We start from the raw sequence: 23,529 nt of genomic DNA, 5'->3' as shown, positions 1-23,529 counted from the left end.
GTCCACCACGTTTTAGATTTCTTAGCGGAACTTTTTCAGGCTGGGTCCTCTTCTGCCACCATTAGAGTTCAGTTAGCCGCAATTTCAAATTTTCATACAGGCCTATCTGAAACTAGTATCATGTCCCATAAGCTTTGCAAAGCTTTTCTCAAAGGGACTACTTTGCTCAGGCCCCCCAGTAAGAGATCCCCCCGCCTCCGTAGGATCTTAATTTGATCTTAGTTTCCCTAATATTGCCCCCCTTTGAACCCGCAACTTCATGTTCCTTAAAGTTTCTTTCTTGGAAAACCCTCTTTCTTGTGGCAGTTACCTCAGCCAGAAGAGTTTCTGAACTCCAGGCCCTTTGTGTTTGCCCTCCTTATTTAGTTTTCCATAATGACAGAGTTTCGCACAGGACTAATCCCGCCTTCCTTTCTAAGGTACCTTCTGAGAGTAATCTGAATCAGTCCATTGATCTTCCGGTGGTCTTCCCAAATTATTTCAACAAAGCTGAACATAAATTACATCAGTTGGATGTTCATAGACAATTACGTTTCTACTTGCATAGGACTAAACAAATTAGAAAATCAGATCAGCTCTTCCTGTCCTATGCTGAAAGGTAAACAAGGACTACCAGTGTCTAAAGTAACACTATCTAGGTGGTTGACTTCTATTATTATTTTGATTTATCAATTGAGGAACAAACAGCTCCCTGCTAAACCAAAAGGCCACTCTACTAGGGCTTTAGCTACTTCTGTAGCTTTTCAGGCAAGATTACCAATGGAAGCCATTTGTGCGGCAGCTACATGGGCCACTCCCATACATTTATTTCTCATAAGTTGGATGTGGCCTCTAGAAGCAGAGCTGATTTTGGTTCCACTGTGCTGAAGAGTCTGTTCCAATGAGCCACCCAGAACTGAGGTGCTAGGGACGCTGTCCCAACCAGCAAGAATGAAGGCGAGATAGACAACTTAACATTAAGAAGTTATGTACCTACCATAACATTCCATGTTATTTGTCTTCTTGCCTTCTTTCTTGCGTCCCACCCTCCATCCTCCTATCCTAATAGACTGAGAAGAGTTGCCCTCTCAGTTCCTTTTAGCTGGCTGGGTCTTATCTGGTTTGTTCCCTAAACCTTTTAGCTCTGTAGCTAAACATATGTTGTTAGGACAGGTGTCCTTATATTTGTCTGTAGTTAGGTCTACCAAACGAGATCTGGGGATCTAGCACCAGGCATTGTGGGATATGGGGAGGCCTCGAGCCAGTAAATAGCTCTCGAGCTTTAGAAGATGGCTGAGTCGGAGCCGAGGATCGGTTCCGAACCCAACCAGCAAGAAAGAAGGCGAGAAGGCAACTAACATGGAACGTTATGGTAGGTACATAACTTCTCATTTTCGCACCAACCGAAAGATCTCTTGTTTTATCGCATGTTTTCTTGGTACAACCATCGGGATGAATTTCAATCCCAAATTTAATACATTAACTTGTTCCTGTGTTAAGGAACAACACAATTATTAGGAACATAATCATTGCCATCTACCCTCGCTTAGGCATTTGTTTAAAATATCCATCAAATTGCTGTTGCTGTCCTGGATACGTTCCCTGCTTCTTGTAGTTCTTTCTAATTTTTTCATTGTTCTGAAACCGTTGTTCATGTAGAGCAGGTACTTGTGCAACCGGAAGAGGTGGAAACATCCGGTTATTATTGTCCGAGTCTGTAATGTAACCAGTACCCTCAGACGAAGCAAATGATACCGAATGCTGTTTACGCTTGCCCTTCATTCATATGTGAATCCTGGGACTGCTGAGAGCTTTTTATTGGAGCGCCACAAAAAAGCCCTCCCATTGTTATAGTCCCGAATATCACGTTTGATTTTTCCCAATTTGGCATTGATCTGTTCTTTCTCAAATTTATTTAACTTGTCATGCATGTTATTAAACACATCGGTCATTCTCGATGACCCTGTTTTCCCTAAAATCTCATTATGCATTTTAGATACTACTTCCTTAAGTTTCAGCTGTTGTATCCGGTCCCTTTCAATTTAGAATGGTCACCCATTCCGTAGCACACTTTTATATGCCGCAGATAACCACCGTTCTCTGAAAACTTTTTCATCTGGTTCAGCAATGTCAAAGGGAGTAGCGGGACATTTGAAACCTCTGTCCCCTGGGTGAGATATCAAGTTCAGCATAACGTTGCAGTCCCAATATATTAAAATGGCAGTGAGTTTCCTTAAAAATTAATCTTTTTAAACTCTCTATTAGAGACTGCACTTCTGGTGGAAAATTGGAAGCATTCATATGTCCTACTTCAACAAACGGATTATTAGCCCTTTGTACTCTTTCCTCAAAAAACTGTCAACATGTTATGCATCTGGGTGAGAATTTATGTAATACCAGTCACCACTCCCTGACGTCCTGCCTCACTCCCACTGGCCCAGTTGATCTGCGGAGCTGGGGTACCCAAACCCCGTACTGAAGATGATCCATTATAGCCTGAAGCAGAAGCCAACAATGTAATGTGAATCACTTCTTGAAGGCTGTTTGGCCGAGGTGCTAAAGTGCAATAAACTAATGAAACGGAGCTTGGTGTTTCTTATCCTTTATAGAAACCTGGATGATTGGATGGGGTACCCCTAAATTTACCCCAGTACTAATGCTAACTGGACTAGCCCACCTTGAGAGATGGGTATAGTATAGCTTGAGAGTGGGTATTGGTAAGGGGTTGATGATCACTAAACTTTAAACTTAAATTGGCTTGACACTACTATAAATCCAAAGGGAGTATCCCTTAAGTCAGCAATACTTTCCCTCTTTTTTCATGCTTACAGATGTGTTTTGGCTAACCTTGGCTGTTGAAGCCCTCTGTAAGTGAGACAAGTATATGCTTCTATTTCACTTGTTAGTAATGTAGGTGTCAAATCCTCACTTATTTAATTTGCAAGACATTCCTTTGATAGTGACAAGGAGTTAATCTGATTTGCTTGGGGAAAGTATATACATGTGTATCTGGCATGGTAGATCACCCATCAGAACTGGCATGCAGACATCACCAAGCATGACGTCTTCCAAATTTTTTGTAAAAGGATTGGTGGAGAAGATTAACCCATCCAAGGATTAATGAAGGTCTTTGGGCATATCAACTTGTGTAAGGAAAATCTGTTTATGGTATTTTAAACTAATGTGCTTCCTTGTCTGCGGAGAAGAGAGCCTCTTTCATAGAATGTATGACTCATACAGTATGTAATCTACTTGTATCTGACTATTTAGAAAACCTTATTGCGAGCTGCATTAACAACCATGTTTTGTAATTTTATTCACACATGAGGTGCTGCTTAAAGCAGATTCATTTGTTTTAACAAATATAACGCTGTCACAGTGAGCAAAATTTCTCTATATTTTTAGGAACTGCTGCTGTGGCCGTTGCAGGACTTCTAGCAGCTCTACGTATCACAAAGAATAAATTGTCTGATCATACCATACTATTTCAGGGAGCTGGAGAGGTAAGGATTGGTCATTTTGAAATACTACTACTTTGCCTTAACTTGTAGATCCTCATACCTTCATTTGATAAATTTTGAAAAAAAAATGGTAATGAGAGATGGCTTTTTCCTTAGTTTTGTTGTTTTCTTGCACGTTACTGTCAGCAGTTTCTCAGCTCATCAGCTGTACTTGACTATTTATCTAGTAGAATTACAAATATCCACATTCTGGGTATGAAAAGATCACATCCTGGGTAATTTCAGTGCCTGCACATGCTTAGTCCTGTAAAGGGTGCAAAAGCATAATAGTCTCAAAAGTCCGTCGTACCCCAGCTGTAGCTATTGGTTGAGCACATCCACAGTGTTGATAATTCATGCATTTTTTTGTACTTTCTCCTTAGTCCCTTGCTTTTGACCATCAATTTTTGAATTTGCTTATTTAATTATTTATCAGGGTAGTGCACATATTGAGACTGACCAGTTTCAGGTACTACACAGTATATTACAACAAGGTAAAATGGACATTCACAGTGAGCACAGAGACAACAGAAAAAAAAAAAAACATGAGCAGTATGTTTCATATGGATCCCCTTCAGAAGACTGAAAGCTCAAAAGAATGAAAATCAAAATATCGAAAATGGAATTTGCCCTTTCTCCAGTGCTGTGCAGTCTTGGAGTTGGTATATATAATTAACAGGGGGTGTGGACGGCACAGCTCCCACACATGAGAGGTGTAGGCGGCTTGCCCTCTGCATTAAAAATATTTTCAATATTTTGAGTTAGATATTTTCATTTTCAGTCTTTTGAACTTTCAATACCCGTTTCATATACACAAAAAAGAAACAGTCCTTCACTGCAAACAAAAGTATTTGAAATTTATATCAGAAATCTGAAGATAGTTAATGCCTTGTCTGGGGAAAATTGAAATTTCTGGGCTCTTTATGCAAGAGTTATCATTTATGGAAAAGATAAGGGTTTTGCAGGGTATACGAGTGAGTTATTGTGGGATGTGTGATCTTGTTGCATAGCAACAGCAAAGCTTAGTGGTATGATTGTACCTCATTGGAAGGAATGCATTATGTGATAATACAGAACATGCCAAAAGAGTAGGATTAAGAAAATGTAAGTCATTTGCCTAATAATGCCATCCAACACTCAACCCTTGACTTATTGCTGCAGCGAGGGAGAGCAAAAGGGGCACCTGTCTTGGGTATCAACATGTAGCGAGATAAAAGAAGCTTAAAAGAAAAACCTTGTTAGCTTACAAGCTGTCAAGACGACAGTCACTTAATACAGCTTTATAACTTAACAAGTTTATCACCATCTTGATTTACTTATGTAGTTAACCAATCTTTAAAAAAAGCAGAACAGATGCTTTACAAGTTGTCTGTAAGCAACGGTGAACACTTGGTGACGTAGTGTAAATTGTAAAACAGCTCTTCAAAAATTTTCATTCCTTGTGTAACTCCTAGGCCTAACAATTACTGAGGGTGGGAGATGGCTGACGTACTGGGAAAAGAAAAATTTAAAGGAACAGAAAGGGAATATGTTTTTTTTTATAGGGTTTCTTCCTCAGAAGAGATAAAACAACTAAAATATAATGAAAAAAATGCTTAAAAGACCTTTGCAAAATAGATATTCTGCACTGAGTTTCTATGCCTTCATCAACCTCTGCCTTGAAGATGAAAGTCAGCCTTCACTAGCTGTAGAAAGTGACCTCAGGTAGTCAGCTGTCTCCATTGTGAAGCATTGCCGCAGTCTTATTGTCTGTTTAGAATCTCCTGCACTGATATTTCCACTGGCAGACTCTCCAGTATCTCTACTGATGGTCTACAGTTGCGTCATTAAAGGTCTGTCAGTGGTTTTGAATCCATCCTTACAAGAGCTTATGGTGATTCCAGTTATGCAGTAATTCCATTTACCCCATTTATTCATGAAGGATTTTTCCAGGCTGGTCCATACAGCTTGGGTTAATTCATTGTTTCCTACACTAACTCTCATGTGGTCTGTAAGTTTGTGCTTAAAAGAAGATTAGTCTTGTTTTTCTTAAGACTGGTAAATGATTAAGACATTTAATCCCATCCTTATTTTCATCCCTTGTAAAAAGATTGTCTTTCTCCTCGAATGAGGAGGATTTCTGTGTTGGCCAGTGTCACCACTTGTCGCACTGTCTATTATCATAGAGATGTGGCCTTCTGTGTTTCTGAAAGTAACTGCCATCATCAGTGAAGCATGACTAATGCAAGCCATTTCCATGACATCAGTTTGCCCTCAGAGTCCTAATTTTTTTTTTCCATCCCTCTTGTTCCAGAAAAGTTGTCAGGGTGTGTAAGGGCCCTATAGACAATGGTGATTTGTAGATGAATTGAATGTCTGATCAGCTGGTGTTACCAGCAAACCCAATCTAAGTTTCTTCATCCCAAGCATATGTCATCCACCCAAAAAATGAACACATTTTCGATAGGCTGAAAATAATGTGTACTTTATCCATGACTTCCTTTAATTATCTGATGCACAATGTTACCTTTGTCTCACCCTCTTGAATCATTTTGCCTTTAGATAAATAATTGTCAGGAGTCTGAGGTTAGATTTAAAGGCTTGAGCTAATAAATTATACATTCACATCTGCTAAACCTGTACATTTGATATATAACCAAGGAAGACCTACCTAACCAAACCCCTATTTTTCATGTTAAACATAATGCTAGTAGATGGAAGTGTCTCCCTGCCCTATGGCAACAGGCTTTAGTGCTACCAGTTCATTGGGTGAGGGGGATTGGTCATGTTACACACACAATCAGTTGTAGACCTGTTAGTCTGAGCAGTATTTCTATGCAACACACAAGCTGATAGAACTGTAGTTGGACTTTCCAGACTAATACAAGCAACATAGTTTTCTTCAGTATGGAGCAGTGTGGTGCTCTTTGATGAGAGAGATGCATCACTTGAGAAGGAGAAAGGGCTGGCAGTACATGATTCTTTTTTTGACTTTACTAATGCCATCCACAATGCTGTCAGTAAGGGAATAATTAAAAAATTAAATGTGTATGTTGAGCCATATTTAGTACAGTGAATAATACACTGGTTAAGCATGAGAACACAGACTGAGGTTGGGAGTAGGTACCCGTGATGTGCCACAGAGGCTTGTACTAGGTAGGTACCTGTGATGTGCAACAGAGGCCTGTACTAGTATCACTTTTTGGATTATACATCTCTGGCATAAAAGTGGGAGATTGTGTATAGATTGCAGATCTGTTAATAGTTCTGATGTTCTCCAGCAAGAAAAGCACAAAATTGCAGACCTTATGCATCATGATACTTGGTAAAAAGGACATAAAGATACAAGCTGTGATCACAAACCTAAATGGCCAAATCATTAATGAGAGGCGATTCTTGGTCCGTCTTTGTGGGGTAGAGGGATGGAATCCCAAGTATGACCCCCAGACAGCTAGAGACTGATTAGCGGCTTTAGTGCTGGAGACGACAGGTGGGGGAAAAGAAGAGTGAGCGACTTATTTTGGGGAAATATAGGTGGCCTAGGCTGCTGCAATGCCAACACTCAGTGGAGAGTGAGGTATATGGTGTGTGCAGCACAAGGGCTATTGGACGTACTTGGCTGTGCTAAGCCACATGTTCATGCTAATGTTTATGGCATTACAAGGGCATGTTCACGCCCAAAGGAAAAGGTGCAGCAAGACTTTACATAAACTGCTTGGAGGGAATTGAGTCCCTAATCAGAAAATCCTTGATGGCTGCCTTAATGATGGCCTCCACTATCTGCACTCACCGCACAGAGAACAAATGCAATGCTTTATCATAGAGGGCAGATGGTCATCAGGCAGCGGGGAATAAAAAGTATGCTTAAAAATTCTAAGGCCAGCAGAGAGAAACAATTTAAATATTAACCATTGGGCTATATATATACTGAAGTCTGAAGAAAAACACACTGCAGTGCCATCTAATTGTAAGGGGAATGTCTGTTTATTTCAGAGAGAACTTTATCCCACTCTCTTACTGATCCATCTCTTTATTAAATAGTGTTATGTTCTGCAACCTTTAGAGACAACAACTGACGCAGTTTGATGAGGTACAGGGAGTCCTTGCTTGAGAAGTTGCAGGGCTGGAAAAGTTGAACTTTGGGGAAAGGCTTCAGGAATTACTATATTGCCTTTCTTGAAGACTACTTTAAAAGTGACCTCTGCCCCTGCTGTAGATCAGTACCTGATCTTGCAGTACTCTGCCTTTTCCTAGAACATGCAACTGTAGAGGAGCTAACACCAAATCAGTGAACTGAATATTAAAAATAAATATCAAAAAAAGTTTTAGCAACAGCATACAATGCTTTCCTCAGTTATGAAATAAACTTCCAGTAGCAGAACAAGCTTGTCATTAACTTCCTTAAAAAATGAGACAATGCATTTTTATTGTATTTTGTTATGATGAGATGTTAAAATATTTTGTCCTATCTGTGTGTGCACCAGCTGATTGTTTTCTTCTGCATTGGTCTTACTGAGGCTGGAAAGAGTGCATGTACAGATATTCCGTTGCTTTGTCAAAGCTAATCTTCCTATTGTGTGCATAAAGTAGACTTTTATTTGCAAGTGCAGGTTATGCTAAAAGCTGAACTATGGTCATGAATTTGGAATTGATGGTAGTGTTGCTGATGTATGTTGGCAACGGTGTTATGACTGATGAGATCCATAACTTAACTGAACATTGGGCGTTAAGTTAAATGGAGATCAGAAAAGTAATAGGAAACTGTATAATTAAAAGAAACCCTAGGATAACTTCCAAGATGGTTGCACAATGCTTAACAGGTTGATTAGAGCTATCCCAGTGTGAAAATTGAAACGAGGGATAAAAGCCAGAAAAATGTCAGCAAAACCTATTGTTTTGGTAAAATTCAGTTACTGGCCAGTAAAAAGTGATTTGTAAAAAGTAAGTGAAAATCCAACTGGAAAATAAGACTCTGGCTGAGAAGAATCTTGTTGCTATTCAGTGAAAAGTAGTTCAGGTTTCAGTTTCAGTACAGGAGAGGGATTCCAGTAATATGACCTTCGAAATAAATCTAATGCACTCAGAGGTGATTAAAATAAGCTAAATACTGAAAGAATAAAATAAGTCAAATAAAGAAAGCTGGAAAAATTAGAAGATTTTTTTAAACTAGTTTATTCATATAAATTGGGGAAAAATGCAAAAAAAAAAAATCAGAAGGTTGGCTGCGCAGGATGGTTCTTAAGAGGAGATGTTTAAAAAACTGTAGTTGGAAGACAGCACGCCGAGAGATCCTGATATTTTTTTGCTGTACCAGAGAAACTGGAAAGAACAGCCTACTCAGTATTGCCCACTTTCTGCCATAGCTTATGGCCCTTGCCTCCTTATTTTCCCTACCATCTCTATCTTAATGGTCATCTGGGTTATAGTCTGGGCTTTATCCCTCTGTATCACCAGAGGGGCCTGTCTCGAGTGACTTGCATTCTCCAGTCTTTTCTGAACCATTGTTTTTTAGTGCATCCTACACTATTTAACATGTATATTACCAGACTGTGCTTCCATCGGGCAAGACTGTTGTGTAGAACTAGTCTGCCTGTAATTGAGGACAGTGCCAGTAAACTGTACTTACTAAACCGAACACCATTCAGCTTCACAGGGGATATTCTGTAAGACTTTGAAGACTGACCTATTAAAGGTGTTTAGTCCTAATTTTTTCTGTATTTTATTCCAGAAGGACAAATAGTCTAGAAGCGTTTTTTTTTTTTCAAACACCTTTATTGAATTATCACTTGTGACCTAGGCAAATTTATGTTCATATTAATTTAATCAAACTATATTATGTAACAAACAGTATACTTCATATATATTGCTATACATCATATAACCCAAGCAATATTACATAAATTATTCAATTACTGCTTTTTTTTTAAATAAGAAACACCTTTAAAATCTAGAAGCTTCTTAAATCCAGTTTTAAGATTCTGTAGTAATCCCGTGAAATTTATTTTGTGAATGGAGCCCCACCTGCCATTTGCATCTTTTGAGAAATTTTGCCTTCTTTTGACTGTTTTTTCACAAAAGAACAAATAGTACTTCTATTTTCTCTGTGAATTATTTGAGCACTTTGTACATCGTCTGCTTCTTGGAAATGCCTCTTTTCCCACTCAAATTTCTTCTTAACCTGTAGTCCTACATTCAATTTTGCAAACATATTTCCTTAAATTTTGTTTTTAGTCCATATTTTCAGTGGTCGTAATTGTACTAATATTTTCTGTACAGAGTCCAAGAAATACATTATTCCATTCCAAATCAATTTTAAACAAATTGGAAACAAAAAAATAAGTCCTTTCAACCACAGTTTACTTTTACATGGAGTACATTTCCTTAAATGACCCATGTCCAGAATTAATTCCATACACAAATCAAGACTTTCAGCAATATAGTTTGCGTTCTTTTCTTTACTGCTAGTCAGATTATTTTTGTTTCAGGAGCTTTAAAACTGTATTTTAGGGGATTCATTTTGTTTGGTATGGAACACTGCACTCCATATACATTAAGTGAAATTCAGAGAAACTGGTGTGCAGTGCATGACAGGTGGTGATGGCAAAAGGTCAGCACACTGTCCAGCTCGTGTGTTTTTCAGAGGTTACTGCATATAAGTGACATACACTGCATCTCTGAATTGGGTGCAGGAATACACAGTGGCCAAATCATACAAATGGAGATGTAGTAATCCCTTTATTTATTCACCAGGATGTGAATACAACAAAAGCTGACAGACTCAGATTAACATGATGCTGTTTTGCAGAGGTTTACATAAGCAAATGGACATATGGTAGCATACATATATCCTCTTCACGTGTATCAGGGGGCATGAGACCTAAGCATAGAGCATATGTACAGATAGAATAACTCTGCTTTCGGAGAGTCCAGTAGGACAGCGTGTGGTACAGTAGATGAATAAGAAAATGCAGTTATGCTCAGAATGAAATATGACATTGCAGTGTGCTTAAATACAGTGACAAAAAGAATTGATATATTTGTAAAGCAGTTGCATTGTACTGCTAATGAACTAGGTGATTAGTGTGATGTTTTACTTAGAATGACTGCAGATAGGCTGGGCCGGCCTTTGGAAGACTGGTGCCCTAGGCAAAAAGGCTCCACATCTCCTACCACCACCATCCAGATTACTTTTTTTCTTCATTTTTCTCACAGGTTATTTTACTCTTCAGTTTTTTCCTGCTCTCATTCAGCACATTCAAAAAAAGATTCTTTACTACAAAAAAAAAAAAACAAATACTAGAAAACTGCACAGACAGCCGCCTAGTTGTCCTATACCTAAGGCCGGCTATGCAGCTAGGGAAAAAATTGTATTTACCAACAACAAGTCTACAGGCTTCAGTCTGCCTGACCAAGGTCACACTAGAGGCATTCCCAATAATCGATTGTGTAATGGAACTCCAAATTGCACAAACACTTAGAAAAGGTGTCTTACTGACCCTGAGGTAATTGTGTGTGTAAAATTTATATTGGATATACATATTCTGCCACATCCCTCCTTATTAGACTTACTACAAAAAAGCACATCCCTCCTTATTAGACTTGCTACAAAAAAGCAGTTTCCACGTCTTTTATTTTGCCCTGTCCACTATATTTAAGAAAGATAAACATTTTTTAATCTGTCCGTTTAATAGCAGTTTATGTACACAGGATTCACTGAATAGAGACTAGAACTTGTGTATCCCTGCTGCAGACCTGCAGGGGATGTCAGTACACAGCATCAGGATGAATTCAGTGGTCACACATGGAGGATGCCTCTCGGCTAAAGTGCACATTCAGGGGACACAGTAAATACACAGCATGGAAGTAAGTTTGAAGTGCAATGGCAGTGCCTTCATAGGACATTTGAATAGCACCAGAGTGACCTCAGCCATTGCAATAGGATGGGAGAGCCAACGCATGCTTTTTGAGAGTGCTTTAAGTACACAGAGGCAGGGCACGCCTCAGTGGGATTAATGAGAGAAGGTGGATGGTGCCATTGATACTTTAGGAGAATGCTTTATTTCATGCTGCTGAGGAAATATAAACTATGTAGGGAAACGCAAGCAAAAAGAAAAAGGCTTATGCAATCTTAACAGGCAGGTAGGGTACAGTGCTGCCTGCCCTTATACTGCTTGCTGTATTGGTCAGCATTCTGTGGGTTGGTTTAATAAGCAAATTAGAGCTATTTCAGCTTTTTAAAGGTAGCACATTATATTATTTTCCTGCTGAAAGACGTTTTAAGTAAAATTACCAAATAAAAACAAGTTCACTCTTTTTGTAAAATGACTTTACTTTTTATCTAAAGCGTGTACATACCCACATTTGCATCTGTGCCTAAAACTCCACCTTACATGAAAATGCTATCTGTTACAGTCTAGGTGATTATTTTCTGTGTGATGTGTATTACATTTAGTGCTGTAGTTAATCTGTGTTGACTGCTCATAGCTCTGTGCTAAATGTTAGAGGAGTTTCTTTGCTGGCAAAATTCTCTGTTTATGATGAATGTTACTTTCTCTCTTGCTGTTCATTCTCAACAATATTTGACATCAAACTCTTCAGATTGTGTATTGGGACTGAATCTCAAGGACCTGTCTGCAGGAATTATTGGCTGCACAGGAGAAATCTATCTACTTCAACCTAAAATAGATACAATTAATTGCAAGGGGAAGCATTTCAGGCCAGTTTGTCTTCCTGGAACACTATAGCTCAACATAGATGGTACTTAGTGTTATATTACGTGAACAGGTAAGTGAACCCAGAGCCTTTTCAGCTTTGCAAGGAAGAAGTTAATTTGACGGTGATCAATCCAACATAGGCTTTTTCTTGCACCACTGTATCTTCCTGTTCAACAGTGTGTGTGTAGATTTCCCTCAGAAAGCAGAAATCCCTAGCACGTGAATGGAAATTGGAACATTGCAATTTTCTGAGTAAATAAACTTTGGGGTATGACAAAAGTGGAATGTGCTTCACATCTGAACACTAATATGTCCAGGCTTTATTGCCTTATTCATCACTGGGGAAACTTTGAGACTGGATGCCTTATTTTCATAGACAAGAGACTCGCTCTGCTTTCAAATGTGAGTGATTCAGAAAGGAAATTACTCAAAACCAAGCTTAGCAAAGTAAATCTGATTCTTTGCAATCTCTGCTTGGCTGTGATAACTTTGGATCTGATTGGAGTATGCCTGTATGCCCATCTTTAGTGATTTCTGCTATAGACATTTGCAACGCTCAGACTTAGCAAGCCTGCTGCACTCCTCTGCCTGTCCTGTAAATGTCATTCTCCAGACCTTTGCTACTGCTCTTCAGTCCGCATTGTTTCTAGATGTCTCCACCCCAGGCTGCTAGCCATTGTCTTGTTAAAGGTTTGCATGTTCTGGAGGGATTTTCGACCATCTAAGATTGTAATTTTGCTCGATTTTTTTTTTATTATTATTATTTTTTTTTTAATCTCGGGGGTTCTTCCTCCTAGTTCTTTAACTTGCATCCACAAGGCCGTGGACCATTTTCTTCCTTCAAAAAAGAAAAAAAAAGAAGAAGAGAGACGCAAGTCTTTCCTTTACTTTTTGTTCTCGTTTCTACTTTGGTTTTCTTTTCTAATTGAGGTGGGGTTTTTTTGGAGGTTCTCCTCTGATATTTAGTGCATTATTTCTACCCTTTTCTTTTTCTGGGGAGACGGAAGGGAGCCTAGGCTGCTGCAGTGCTAACGCTTACTGGAGAGTGAGGTATATGGTGTGTGCAGCACAAGAGCTGTGGATGTGCATAGTAGAATTTTCTACTACTATAAAGCAAGAGTTTCATAGGTATAGTTAGTGAAAAATTCCACCTCAGGATAGTTGCATTAGGTATCTTTTTTTTCTGTTGTGTTTGAGCCAGTGGGAAGATGTGTATGAAGTTTGTCAAGAGTTTAGGCCTACCATTCACTAGCATCACTGAGAAAAGGTCCTAGTTTCAGCTGTACCCTGTAGGCTGTCACTGATTGGTCATCTCAACAAGTGTTTCATGGATTCTGAGTCCTGATCCTCTCTCAGCCTTGTGGGACTTGGGTTCAGTCTTAAGGGAACACAATCTGAGGTCCAGGGGTTTAAGAAGTTCAAGAAATGTAAACCTCTATCAGATTCTGAGGTGTCCATTAGTGCCACAAAACCTCCAATGTGCAAAGTCTTTGTGCAAGTGGCAGATTCTTCTGCCTCCTGGTTCTCCAGTACCTATCTTATCAGCCTATTTATTTGTGTCTGATTATTCAGTACCTACAAATCAACCTATTTATTTTTCTCTGCAGGCATCATCATCTTAAGTCCTTGTTGGACAGGGAAGTTGGTCATTTCTGAGCACTCTTTTCTGAGACCACCAAGGCTAGTTTGACCCTCCCACTAACTCTGTATTTAATCTGGACAGGGGGAAGCTGGAGGACCCTTTGTGCTGTGGTAAAACTGCTGGAAGCTGTTATGCTGGTGCAGCACCAACTGCCTGGTGCCTGTGCTCCTCCAAGTCTTCAGGCTAGAGCTGATGTGCTTGACAACAACCCTTGGTCTACAGGATTTGGGGGGGGGGTCTGATGTGCTTGACAACCCTTGGTCTACAGGATTTGGGGGGGGTTGGCTTCCTTGTCTTTCCTCAATGCTGAGAACTTACCCTCATTAAGCCAGTAATGGCTGGTATGTTGCCAGCAGCAGTGGATTCATCAGTTTCAGCTCTGGTAGTCCTATTTCCCATTTGGCAAATGTACCTTGGTTAATGAGATTGTGTCAACCTCTGACTCAGCCTTTTTGAGCCAACTGTGTTGACATTGACTGTGTCCTTTAGTTGTAGGTTGGGATGACTGCTTCTGTATCAGCATTACTCCCTTCAGCATCATTCAGTGTTAACTTTTCTGGTCCCAGATTGGGGAGGGCTGTCAGTCCTGTTACTGAAATAAACTGAGATTTCACTTGGCCTTCATCTCTTTGATCTGCTACTCATACTCCTCTTACACTGGTCCAGACGTCATTCCTGGCACAGGCTCTGCTGTTGCTTTGCCTATTTTCTGGCTTCCCAGAAAGGACAGCAGGACAAAGGCTACTCAGAGTCCATTTTCCTCAGCAAGTCATCGACTTTCTTTGCACTTCTCTGCCTCTCCCCTAGCTGTGAGAAGCAGCATCTTGACTCCCCCTTCAGAGTCTCCCACTCCTGATTTGGAAGAGGATGGAGAAGAGACATTCCTTGTAATCCCTTCAAATGACAGCAAATTAGGGGAGAGATTGGAGATGATGTATCAGAAAATGAATGGCCCACTCTCACATCGATTCCTCCTCCACAGAAAGCACTGCCCATAATGACATTTGCCATAATGTGAGGTCTTAGAGTGGTTCCTTTAACTTTGGACATTGTTAAGTGGCTACTGAAGTTGCCTGGGCTACCCCTTATGCAGTAGTTTTTGTCTCAGAGGTGGCTGATAGTCCTTTGTTCACCCAGGGACTGTTATGATCGGGGACTCCCCAGCTGCATGCACTGACTTCCACAACAGATCTTAAGAAAACTGCTACTTCTGAATCCTGCAGCTCATCTGCCTGATAAAGAATCGCAGATGACTGACCATCTTGGGAAGCACATCTATGCATCATCTTTTTCCATAAGACTGCTTTATTTTCTGTGCCATATGGCAGAATCCTCCTAGGACATTACTTCCTAAGACATTATTGAGGAGATAATTTCCAACATGAAGCTGTTTTCTGAAGTACCTGATGAGCAGTAGCTGTCCCAATCAGCTATACGTTTGACCATGGTTAGTCTCATACATGTGGCCTTCACTTTGGCAGAAGCTTTGGCCAGAGAAGCAGCCAAGGGTATTTTGCTGTCTTGTCATCCTTGACTCCATCTCAAGGATTTTGAGAAGGACTCAAAAGTGAAATTTGTGAACATCCCCTTCCATGGTCATGGAATTTATCTAGATGTCTTCACTAATATGGAGCAAATGGAAAGACTTTGTCAGAGATCGGTGGCAAATTCTTTTCCCCATAGCATTTCTTCTCCAGGATCCAGAAGCACATATGTCCAGTCTAGTTTTGTGTTTTACTGTAACCAAACAAAATGAATGCCGGTAAAGGGTCCAGTTTATTGGACTCTTTCCAAGGAGGTAGTAGTAGTGGCCACTATTGAGGTTCTTGGCAGTCTTCAGATATCACCTTCTCCCCCTGGGAGATCTGCAACAGTTCTAATGACTTGCTTAACTGCTTGCTTGTGGAAGCATCCATCCCTATATCTGGCAGTGTGGTTATTGATCACTTCTGACCATTGGATGTGGACTATCTCAGAGGTTACAAGATTCCACTTCTGTTAACCCCACTAGCTGCACACACACCCTTCCCCAGTTGCCAGATATCTCACCCTGTCCGAGAGAAAGGAGTCAAACTGTAAACACTTTATCTCCACAGCCTCATTGCCTTTGTTGCCAACGCTTTCATCAGAATGGTCTCTGTTCCGGCATTCCTTTATATAGTCAAAGGAGATTGGATGTGCTATTTTGACCCTGAGGGCACACACCTGCATATCAAGATCCACAAGAAGTCCTGAAGGTTACTGTTCTTCAGTGTCAGGGACAGTCATTTCTGGTTTTGGGTGGTTTCGTTTTGGGCTTACCTTTGCCCTCAGGGTGTTACTGTGTCCATTGTGGTAGTGCATACTTCAGGGACCCAAGCTCTTCCCCTGCCTGGAGGACTGGCCCTTCTCAAAATTGTCTTATGATGGGGAACGAGTACCTGACCTATTTCTCATTCTCTGGGCATCACATTAAATGTTCTCATGTCTCCACTGCAGCAGTTCCTGCACTTGGTATTCATAGGTTTTGAATTGGTCATGCTGAACTGCAATTTGTTTGTTTTGATTCCCCTGTTGCATCTATTTTTCAATTTCACAAGGTACCGGACCTCAGTGTGGCAGATATTTTGTTGATTTCCTTGGCAAAGTATTATACGAGAGTTCTTCATTGGACATTCTGGGTCCAGTAATTAGAGACAGTGAACTCAATATACCACAAAAATGTCATGCAGACACCTGTCATGGCAATGAATGCCAACAGTTTTTTTTTCCCTTGAGCACCCACTTTCTTCCTTTCCTTAGGCATCAACTCTGGTTGGGGGGGTTGCAGCAGGTAAGATGGTACAAGTCACACAGAAACTTTTGCATTACTTTGACATGATGAGGACAGTTCTTCCTATACTGCTCTTTCAGATGTTCCTGCTTCCAGGGTTCCTGTCCATACACATTGATGTCACTTGTATGGTGAATTAGCATATAGATGGGAAATGTGATCTTATCCTCTGGTGCAGGAGGCTATAATAATCTGGGAATGGATCAATGAATACAGATCATTTTCCAGTGGCAGTCTGCATTCCTGAGGTGTCTACTCCCCTAGCAGACATACTGACGAGTGCCAGGTCACACCACCCACGTGGTCCCTCAGCTGTTCATTGGTAAGGAAACTCCTGCAGATATGGAAGACCTTACTGGAAAATCACAACTCTATCTCATACCAACTGTTGGAATTTCTTCTTCCTCTTCCCCCAAGGCATAGAGAAATTGATTTTTAAAGTCAGACCAAAAAGTTTATCTTAGCCACCAGACAGTCTCACACCCATGCATTCACCCCCTGTGGCTCACAACCTGGTTTCCCCAATTCCAGTAGCTGTCCGCGAGCCTTCTCTTCTTTGAAGGGTTGTTTCCATTATCTCTGCTTCACAGAATCTCAATATAAGGAAAAACATTTCTATTTAGGTTTACAGAATCCCAGTAGAAAGAAAAATATAGGGACAGCAGATGTATTTTCTATTTAGACTTATTCTAATGGTTGGTTCCTGTTTCTGCTCTAGTCCTAGCTGTGCCGAACTATCTTATTAGGATTTTTGTTACTATAACAATGTTGCTAAATTTGCAACAAATTCCCCTTTCAGAACCCACCATTGTATAGCACTGAAAAGCCTAAATTGGTTAGAACTTCCACATCATCTAGCATATACACATCTTCCTACCACAAATAAAATTATCCAGCATCCATCTGCCTGTCCAGCACTAAAAAAAAAAAATTCTAAACTGTTCCCAGTCGGTCATTGTGATCCACTTACCAAAAACTTCTGTCTGTTTTACACACCTAGCAAATCTGTGCATTGGCTGTACTTGTACAAGGTTGCTAAGGCCTAGAACTCCATACCTTTATCTATCAGGTCTATAATCTCCCTCTCATCTTTCAAAACCACTCTGAAAGACTTCCTAGCTAAAATCTGGCATTGTTCTTACTCAAAACCCGAATAAACTCTCCCTAAATGTGAATAAATACCACCTGATGCCAATCTTCATTCATTCTTGACCAATGAGACTGTGTTTTGATCCTCTGAACTGGCTCGGCTATACAGCTCTCTCCAACCAAAAAACTCTTGAGCTAAGAATCTACCAACAATGCCCCTATCTCCATTACCTCTGATCTAATTTGCCACTCTGATAGCAAGATGCGTCAGCCAATACTTTACAGCTATGTCAGAATTTATTGATCTTTTCAATACTTTCTATACTTATTATTTTTCTTTATTTTTTGAGTGATTGTGCATCTCTACCCTAAATACCTCGTGGTATTCTCGTTATTGGTAACCTTCCCCTCTCCCTCTTTTACCTTTAAGGTAGTTCTAATTTAACATTGTTGGTATTTCTTTTCTGTCTTGGCAATATTTGTATTTGTCTGCAATTGTTGGTAGACTTCATCTATTGTGTGTGTGTGTGTGTGTCGTTGATCCTTTGTCAGTTTACTTTTTTTTTTCTACTGTCAAAATGGCAGAAAAGCAGAAGGGCACTTCGGGTTTTAAGCAGTGCCAAGACTGTGGGCGAAAAATGCCTAATTCAGATGAGCATCTTTCATGTGTATTTTTCTTGGGAGCATCCCATTTGGATCGAGACTGTTTGATCTGTCAGGCCTTCAGTACTAGGTCCTTGGTAGAGTGACATAACAAACTGATTTTAAAAGGGATGCCAAAATCTTCATTCAAGGAAGTTTTGTCCAAGTCAGATCCTACCTCCTCCTCTAAATCTGATCACACCAAAAAGAGGTGTCGAGTTCCCCTATGGAACCGGAGACTAATAAACACAAGTCTTTGGTTCCATTAGTCTCCTTGGAACTGAGGGATAAAGTTCCAAATTAATGGAAAGAGAATCCTCATTACCAGCTTCTGTTGTCATGGCACCAAGAGCTTCAGTGCTGATGTTGGCACCAGCTTCTTTACTTTGCCAGTCAGTATCGACGACTTCTGCACCACAGCAGATTACCCACCCCATCGGTGCCAAAGTCTGAAGTGTTGCATGTTCCTAGGACAAGGTATTCCTCTTTTATAGACCCCTTTATGGTCAACTACCGAGTCCATTTTTTGGAAAGGCCAGAATCTCACTTGGGGATGTCTGGTCGATCTTCCAGGAGTCTTTCTGCGGTAGACAAGCTTGGTGGATCAGCTTTTGGCGCCCAGGGTCTTCCTGCCCCTTCTCAGACCTCTTTACCCTCTGGAGTTGTTTTTTTTTTTCTGTAAGGACTCCTCCAGGTTTTCCTCCTCTGGAGGCTTAGAGCCCACCACTTTGATGTCCCTGGTTCCAGCTGTTCTGGTGCTGACAGGTACTCCCCTGTTCAGCTCCAAGGACTGCTCTGACATCTTCATTTCCCTCGGAACCAGTAGATTATCAGGGCCTCGGCTGTCGGTTTTGAGGGTTTTGGATTGGTTCCTGTTTGCTTGTAGTCCTTAGCTCTCTGAGTCCTGACAGTTGTGGGCTCTTCCCAGGCTCCTGCTTTGGAAGGTGGTCCTTTGGAGTGGAGTGTGACCTCTGTTCTGAGGTGGTCTTTCTCTGTCCTGGGCTCCCATCCACCTTCGGGGGGGGGGGGCTGCCTTCCAAGTCATGGAGAAGGCATTAGTCTCTTTGCAGGCTCTCAGCTGGCCCCTTCTGCATCAGAGTGTCATATGTCTGTACCTTCTGGCTCAGAGATACTGCCATCTTCCACATCAGTACAGCGAGCATCGAAGCTGCGAGTTACCCCTGTACAGGGCCCCTCATCGTAGGAGGAGTCCTCAGAGATTCACACTGAGGAACCACCCCAAAAGAAGACATGCAAGAGGAAGCACTTAGATTCCCTGGAAGAATCTGTCTCAGAGGACACTGACTTCACTGAGGGGGAGAGATCCCCCCAGTTACCCCTGAAGATGTCTTCTTTGGAGACATCCTGGAGATCCTAAAACAGAAGGGTGATTGGAAGCCCAAAGACCCATCCTCTGAGGAATTTGTGTACTTGCAAGGCTTTGGTGCTCACCCATCTACTTCCTGGTTGACCCTGCCTGCTGACAATCTCATTAAATTGATCATGCAGCAGGCATGGAAGGCCCCCTGATTCCATAGTGCCAATTCCCTGGAGACCAGAAAAAAAATCTTCAACCCCAAAGGTCACCAATATTGGGCAAAAGTTTAGCAGTAGATGCCATGGTGGTGGTGGCGACCAAGAAAACTCACTGATGAGTCCCATTGTTCACCCACCTAACAGAATCTAGGATGATGGACAGATTTGGAAAGCGGGTCTATGCTTCATCAACCTTCGCCCTAAGGTCCTTGAATTTCATGGAACACTTTACTAGACTCCAGAGGGATCCGATTAAGGAGTTATCGGATACCTTCACTGGAGCTGTCTGAGGTGAAGAATAAATTTGGATCTCAGCTGGTCACCCTATATCGAACTCGTCCATGTGGCTCATCGCACATGCAGGTGAGGGGATGACCAGAGCAGCGGGTTCAGGTGTTACCATAAGATGTTACGCCTGGATGCATTTTTGTGAGTTTGTGGAGCTTTTCAAGTCTTCCTTTGCCAATGCTCCTTTTGACAGATCTTCATAGTTTGGCCCCAAAGTCGCACAGACTAGCCAGGTGTGAAAAAGATGGAAAGGCCCTTCCTGCTGTGGGCATTCATTTTTCTACTTCTCAGCGATCCAACTCCAGGAATCAGAGGAGTGGGAAGATGTGGTTCAAGAAGTCCCAAGGGTTTTTTCAAGACACACATGGTGGTAGCTCTCCGCAGGGCAGAGGGGGGAACTCTAATGGAATACGCCAATCCCACGGCAGAGGTGGCCCGCAAAATCAAGGCTCCAGAGATGATGACTCTGGGCAACCCTACCAGTGCACCTAAAAGGAGGTCTGATTACTTACCTCTGGAATTAGTCAGGGGAAGACTTTCACTGCACCTGACAGCCTGGCAACTAATAGCTTCCAGTACTTTGGTACATAAGATCATTACCAGAGGTTATCATATCCCCTTTATTCATTTTCCAAGATGGAGAGGTGGGAGGGTGGCCTAATGGTTAAGGTGTTTGCCTTACAAACACAAGGTGCAGGGTTTGAGTCTCACAAGGGATAATTGGCTAGACTTAAAATGGCTCACAAGGGCAGCTAGCTTAGTACTAATCTATGAACCTGCGAATCTATATGAATCTTAAAGAAGAGTCCGCCATGTGCCACCAAATCAGAGGGACCCAAGTAGCCATGGAAATTCTAAAGCTGCTAGAAAAAAGGGTCATCAAAGAAGTCCCACCAGACCAAATAGGATCCAGCTTTTACTCTAGGTGCTTTTTGTGCCCAAAATATAGGGGACTGTAGACCAATATTGGGTCTTGGCCTTCTGAACAAGTTAGTTAAGCAAACACAATTCTGGATGGTCATGGTTCAGTCTATACTTCCCTTCCTAGAGGAAAACTATTGGATGTGCTGTATACACCTTCAAGACATGTATTACCACACAAAAATGGACAAATGCTCCAGAAGGTTTCTCTGCTTTTGGTTAGGAGCCAGTCATTTTGCAGTTCAGAGTGCTGCCCTTTGGTCTCACCACAGCCCTCAGGTTGTTCAAATGCATGGCAGAAGTCATGGCTCACTTGAGACTGCACAGATTCCAGATGTTTCTTTAATTAGATGACTGTCTCCTCACCAGCCCCACCAGGTGTCTACTGCTTCAAGCCACAAATGTCATCCTGCACCTTTTCAACTCTTTGGGCATCAGTCAACCGAGAAAAATCCCAGCTGACTCCAACGCAAGATCTAGAGTTTATAGGAGCTCGCCTCAATACAATCTCTTTTGTAGCTTCTTTCCCTCTGCACAGACTACAGGAGATAAGGTCTCAAGTACAGTTAATCATATCTAAAGACAAAGTCCTCATTCTTCTTGTCCTCCAAGCTTTAGGGTCTCTGGCAGCAACCATTACCCTAGTACCTCTAGCAAGATTTCACATGAGACTGCTTCGATGGCTGTTAGCTACACAATGGTCCATCCCAACACATCTGATGACTTATCCCATTTTAATAAGTCACTGCAAAAAGGATCTGTTCTGTCAGTCAGAGGAAATTCTACTGGGCTGTCCCTTTATTCTGTCTTGGCCCAAGGCTATAGAGACCATGGATGCCTCCCAGATGGGATGGGCATTATCTGGGAAGAACAGTCCAAGGCACTTTGTCTCCACAAGAGGCCAATTTACACATCAGTGTCCTGGAATTGAGGGCAGTGCTCTTAGCATTGCAAGCCTTTCAATCTGCCCTCCCTCTGAGGACAGTGCAGTTCATTCAGACATGTCAGTGGTTTGGTACATCAACAAACAGGGTGGAACCAGATCTTACCCTCTTGTGCTGGGAAGCTCTCAGAATATGGCAATGGGGTGATATGTTCCAACTGCTTTCTAGCTGCAATACATATCCCAGGGAGCTTCAATGTGATAGCAGACAAACTGAGTGGATGAATTCTCCTGCCTCACAAGTGGTCTCTCAATCCCAAGGTTGTGATGGAAATTTTTCAGTGATAGGGCCAGCCTTGCTGCGACCTCTATGCTTCCCCAGTGAACAACAAATGCAGCAGCTATTTTGCTCAAATCCCCCCTCAGGCAGAGTCCCCAAGAAACATTGTCCTTCTCAATTGGCCCTTGGGTCTTCTCTCCACCTTTCCTACTTTTCCCCTCATTCCCCTGTTGTTGAAGAAAGCCCAAAGGATGAGAAACAGTGATCCTCATTGCACCCTTTTAGCCCTGAAAAGTCTAGTTCCCCTTTCTTTGCCCTCACCTAATTCACTGTCCATGAATTCTGGACCCAGTTCCAGATCTGCTGTCTCACCTGCAGGGACTGGTGCACCCCCACCCTTTACAGTCTCAAGCTGACAGCTTGGATCCTCTAAATCCATTAATTGCCAGAGTAATATAACCTCCTCAGTACAGAAAATTATTTTGGCTTCTCATACACCATCCACTAGGAAACTCTATCTTAGCAAATGGAAGAGATTTCAAGTTTGGGCCTGTACAAATAATCTAGACCCTTTTTGGCACCTGTTGAGAAAGTTTTAGAATTTTTAGCTTCCCTTTTTGATCAAGAAGCTTCTGCTTCCACCATTAAACTTCAGTTAGCCGCCATTTCTAATTTCCACAATGGCTACAATGACCATTAATTTCCCATTGCTTATCCAAAGTTTTTCTTAAAGGTGCCTTGCGTCTAAAGTCCCCATTCAAGGACCCTATAGCTCCATGGGATCTAACCCTAGTTTTGCGATCTTTGGTACTCCCACTCTTTGAACCAGCAGCAACTTGCCATCTCAAATTTTTGAAATGGAAAACTCTCTTTCTAGTAGCCATTACTTCTGTCAGGAGGCTTTCCTGAGATTCAAGCATTGTGTGAAACCCCCATATCTGATTTTTCATAAGAATAGGGTTTCATTGCGAACCAACCTTTTCTTTCTTCCTAAGGTGATCTCAGAATCTAATATTAATCAAACGATTTGCCTGATGTTCATCGTGTTTCACTGTTGCAGTCATTACTCTTGAGTTATCCTGCTGGCAGGCTACCCTCAGTCGGCCAGAATTCCAAAGTCTAGGTCCAGCGTTGGTTGACGTCGCCTCTTTCCTGATGTCATTACGCCAGGGATATAAAAGATGCAGCCGATGCCATTTTCTTCAGTCTTTCTTGCCGCGCGGTGCCCGAAGCAAAAGCAGTTCGCAAGTGCCGGTCAGCCGAC

The 23,529-nt window shown here is 41.5% G+C and overlaps 1 protein-coding gene across 4 annotated transcripts in view; it reads left to right on the top strand.

Moving 5' to 3' along the window:
• Nucleotides 1-23,529, top strand: part of ME1 (malic enzyme 1) — a 1,705,192-nt gene that overhangs the window by 1,381,403 nt on the left and 300,260 nt on the right. For all 4 annotated transcript variants that reach the window (XM_044065993.1, XM_044065985.1, XM_044065999.1 and 1 more), the window contains one exon: nt 3,385-3,482. In XM_044065993.1, the coding sequence (XP_043921928.1) occupies nt 3,385-3,482 (98 nt within the window). The remainder of the gene's footprint in view (nt 1-3,384; nt 3,483-23,529) is intronic.

This window comes from Protopterus annectens, chromosome 1.part0 (genome assembly GCF_019279795.1).
Source record: "Protopterus annectens isolate FY-2018-M chromosome 1.part0, PAN1.0, whole genome shotgun sequence".
In the NCBI taxonomy this organism is placed as follows: Eukaryota; Metazoa; Chordata; order Ceratodontiformes; family Protopteridae; genus Protopterus; species Protopterus annectens.
Note: the sequence above shows the minus strand (reverse complement) of the source record. Positions and strands in the feature narration are given on the sequence as shown.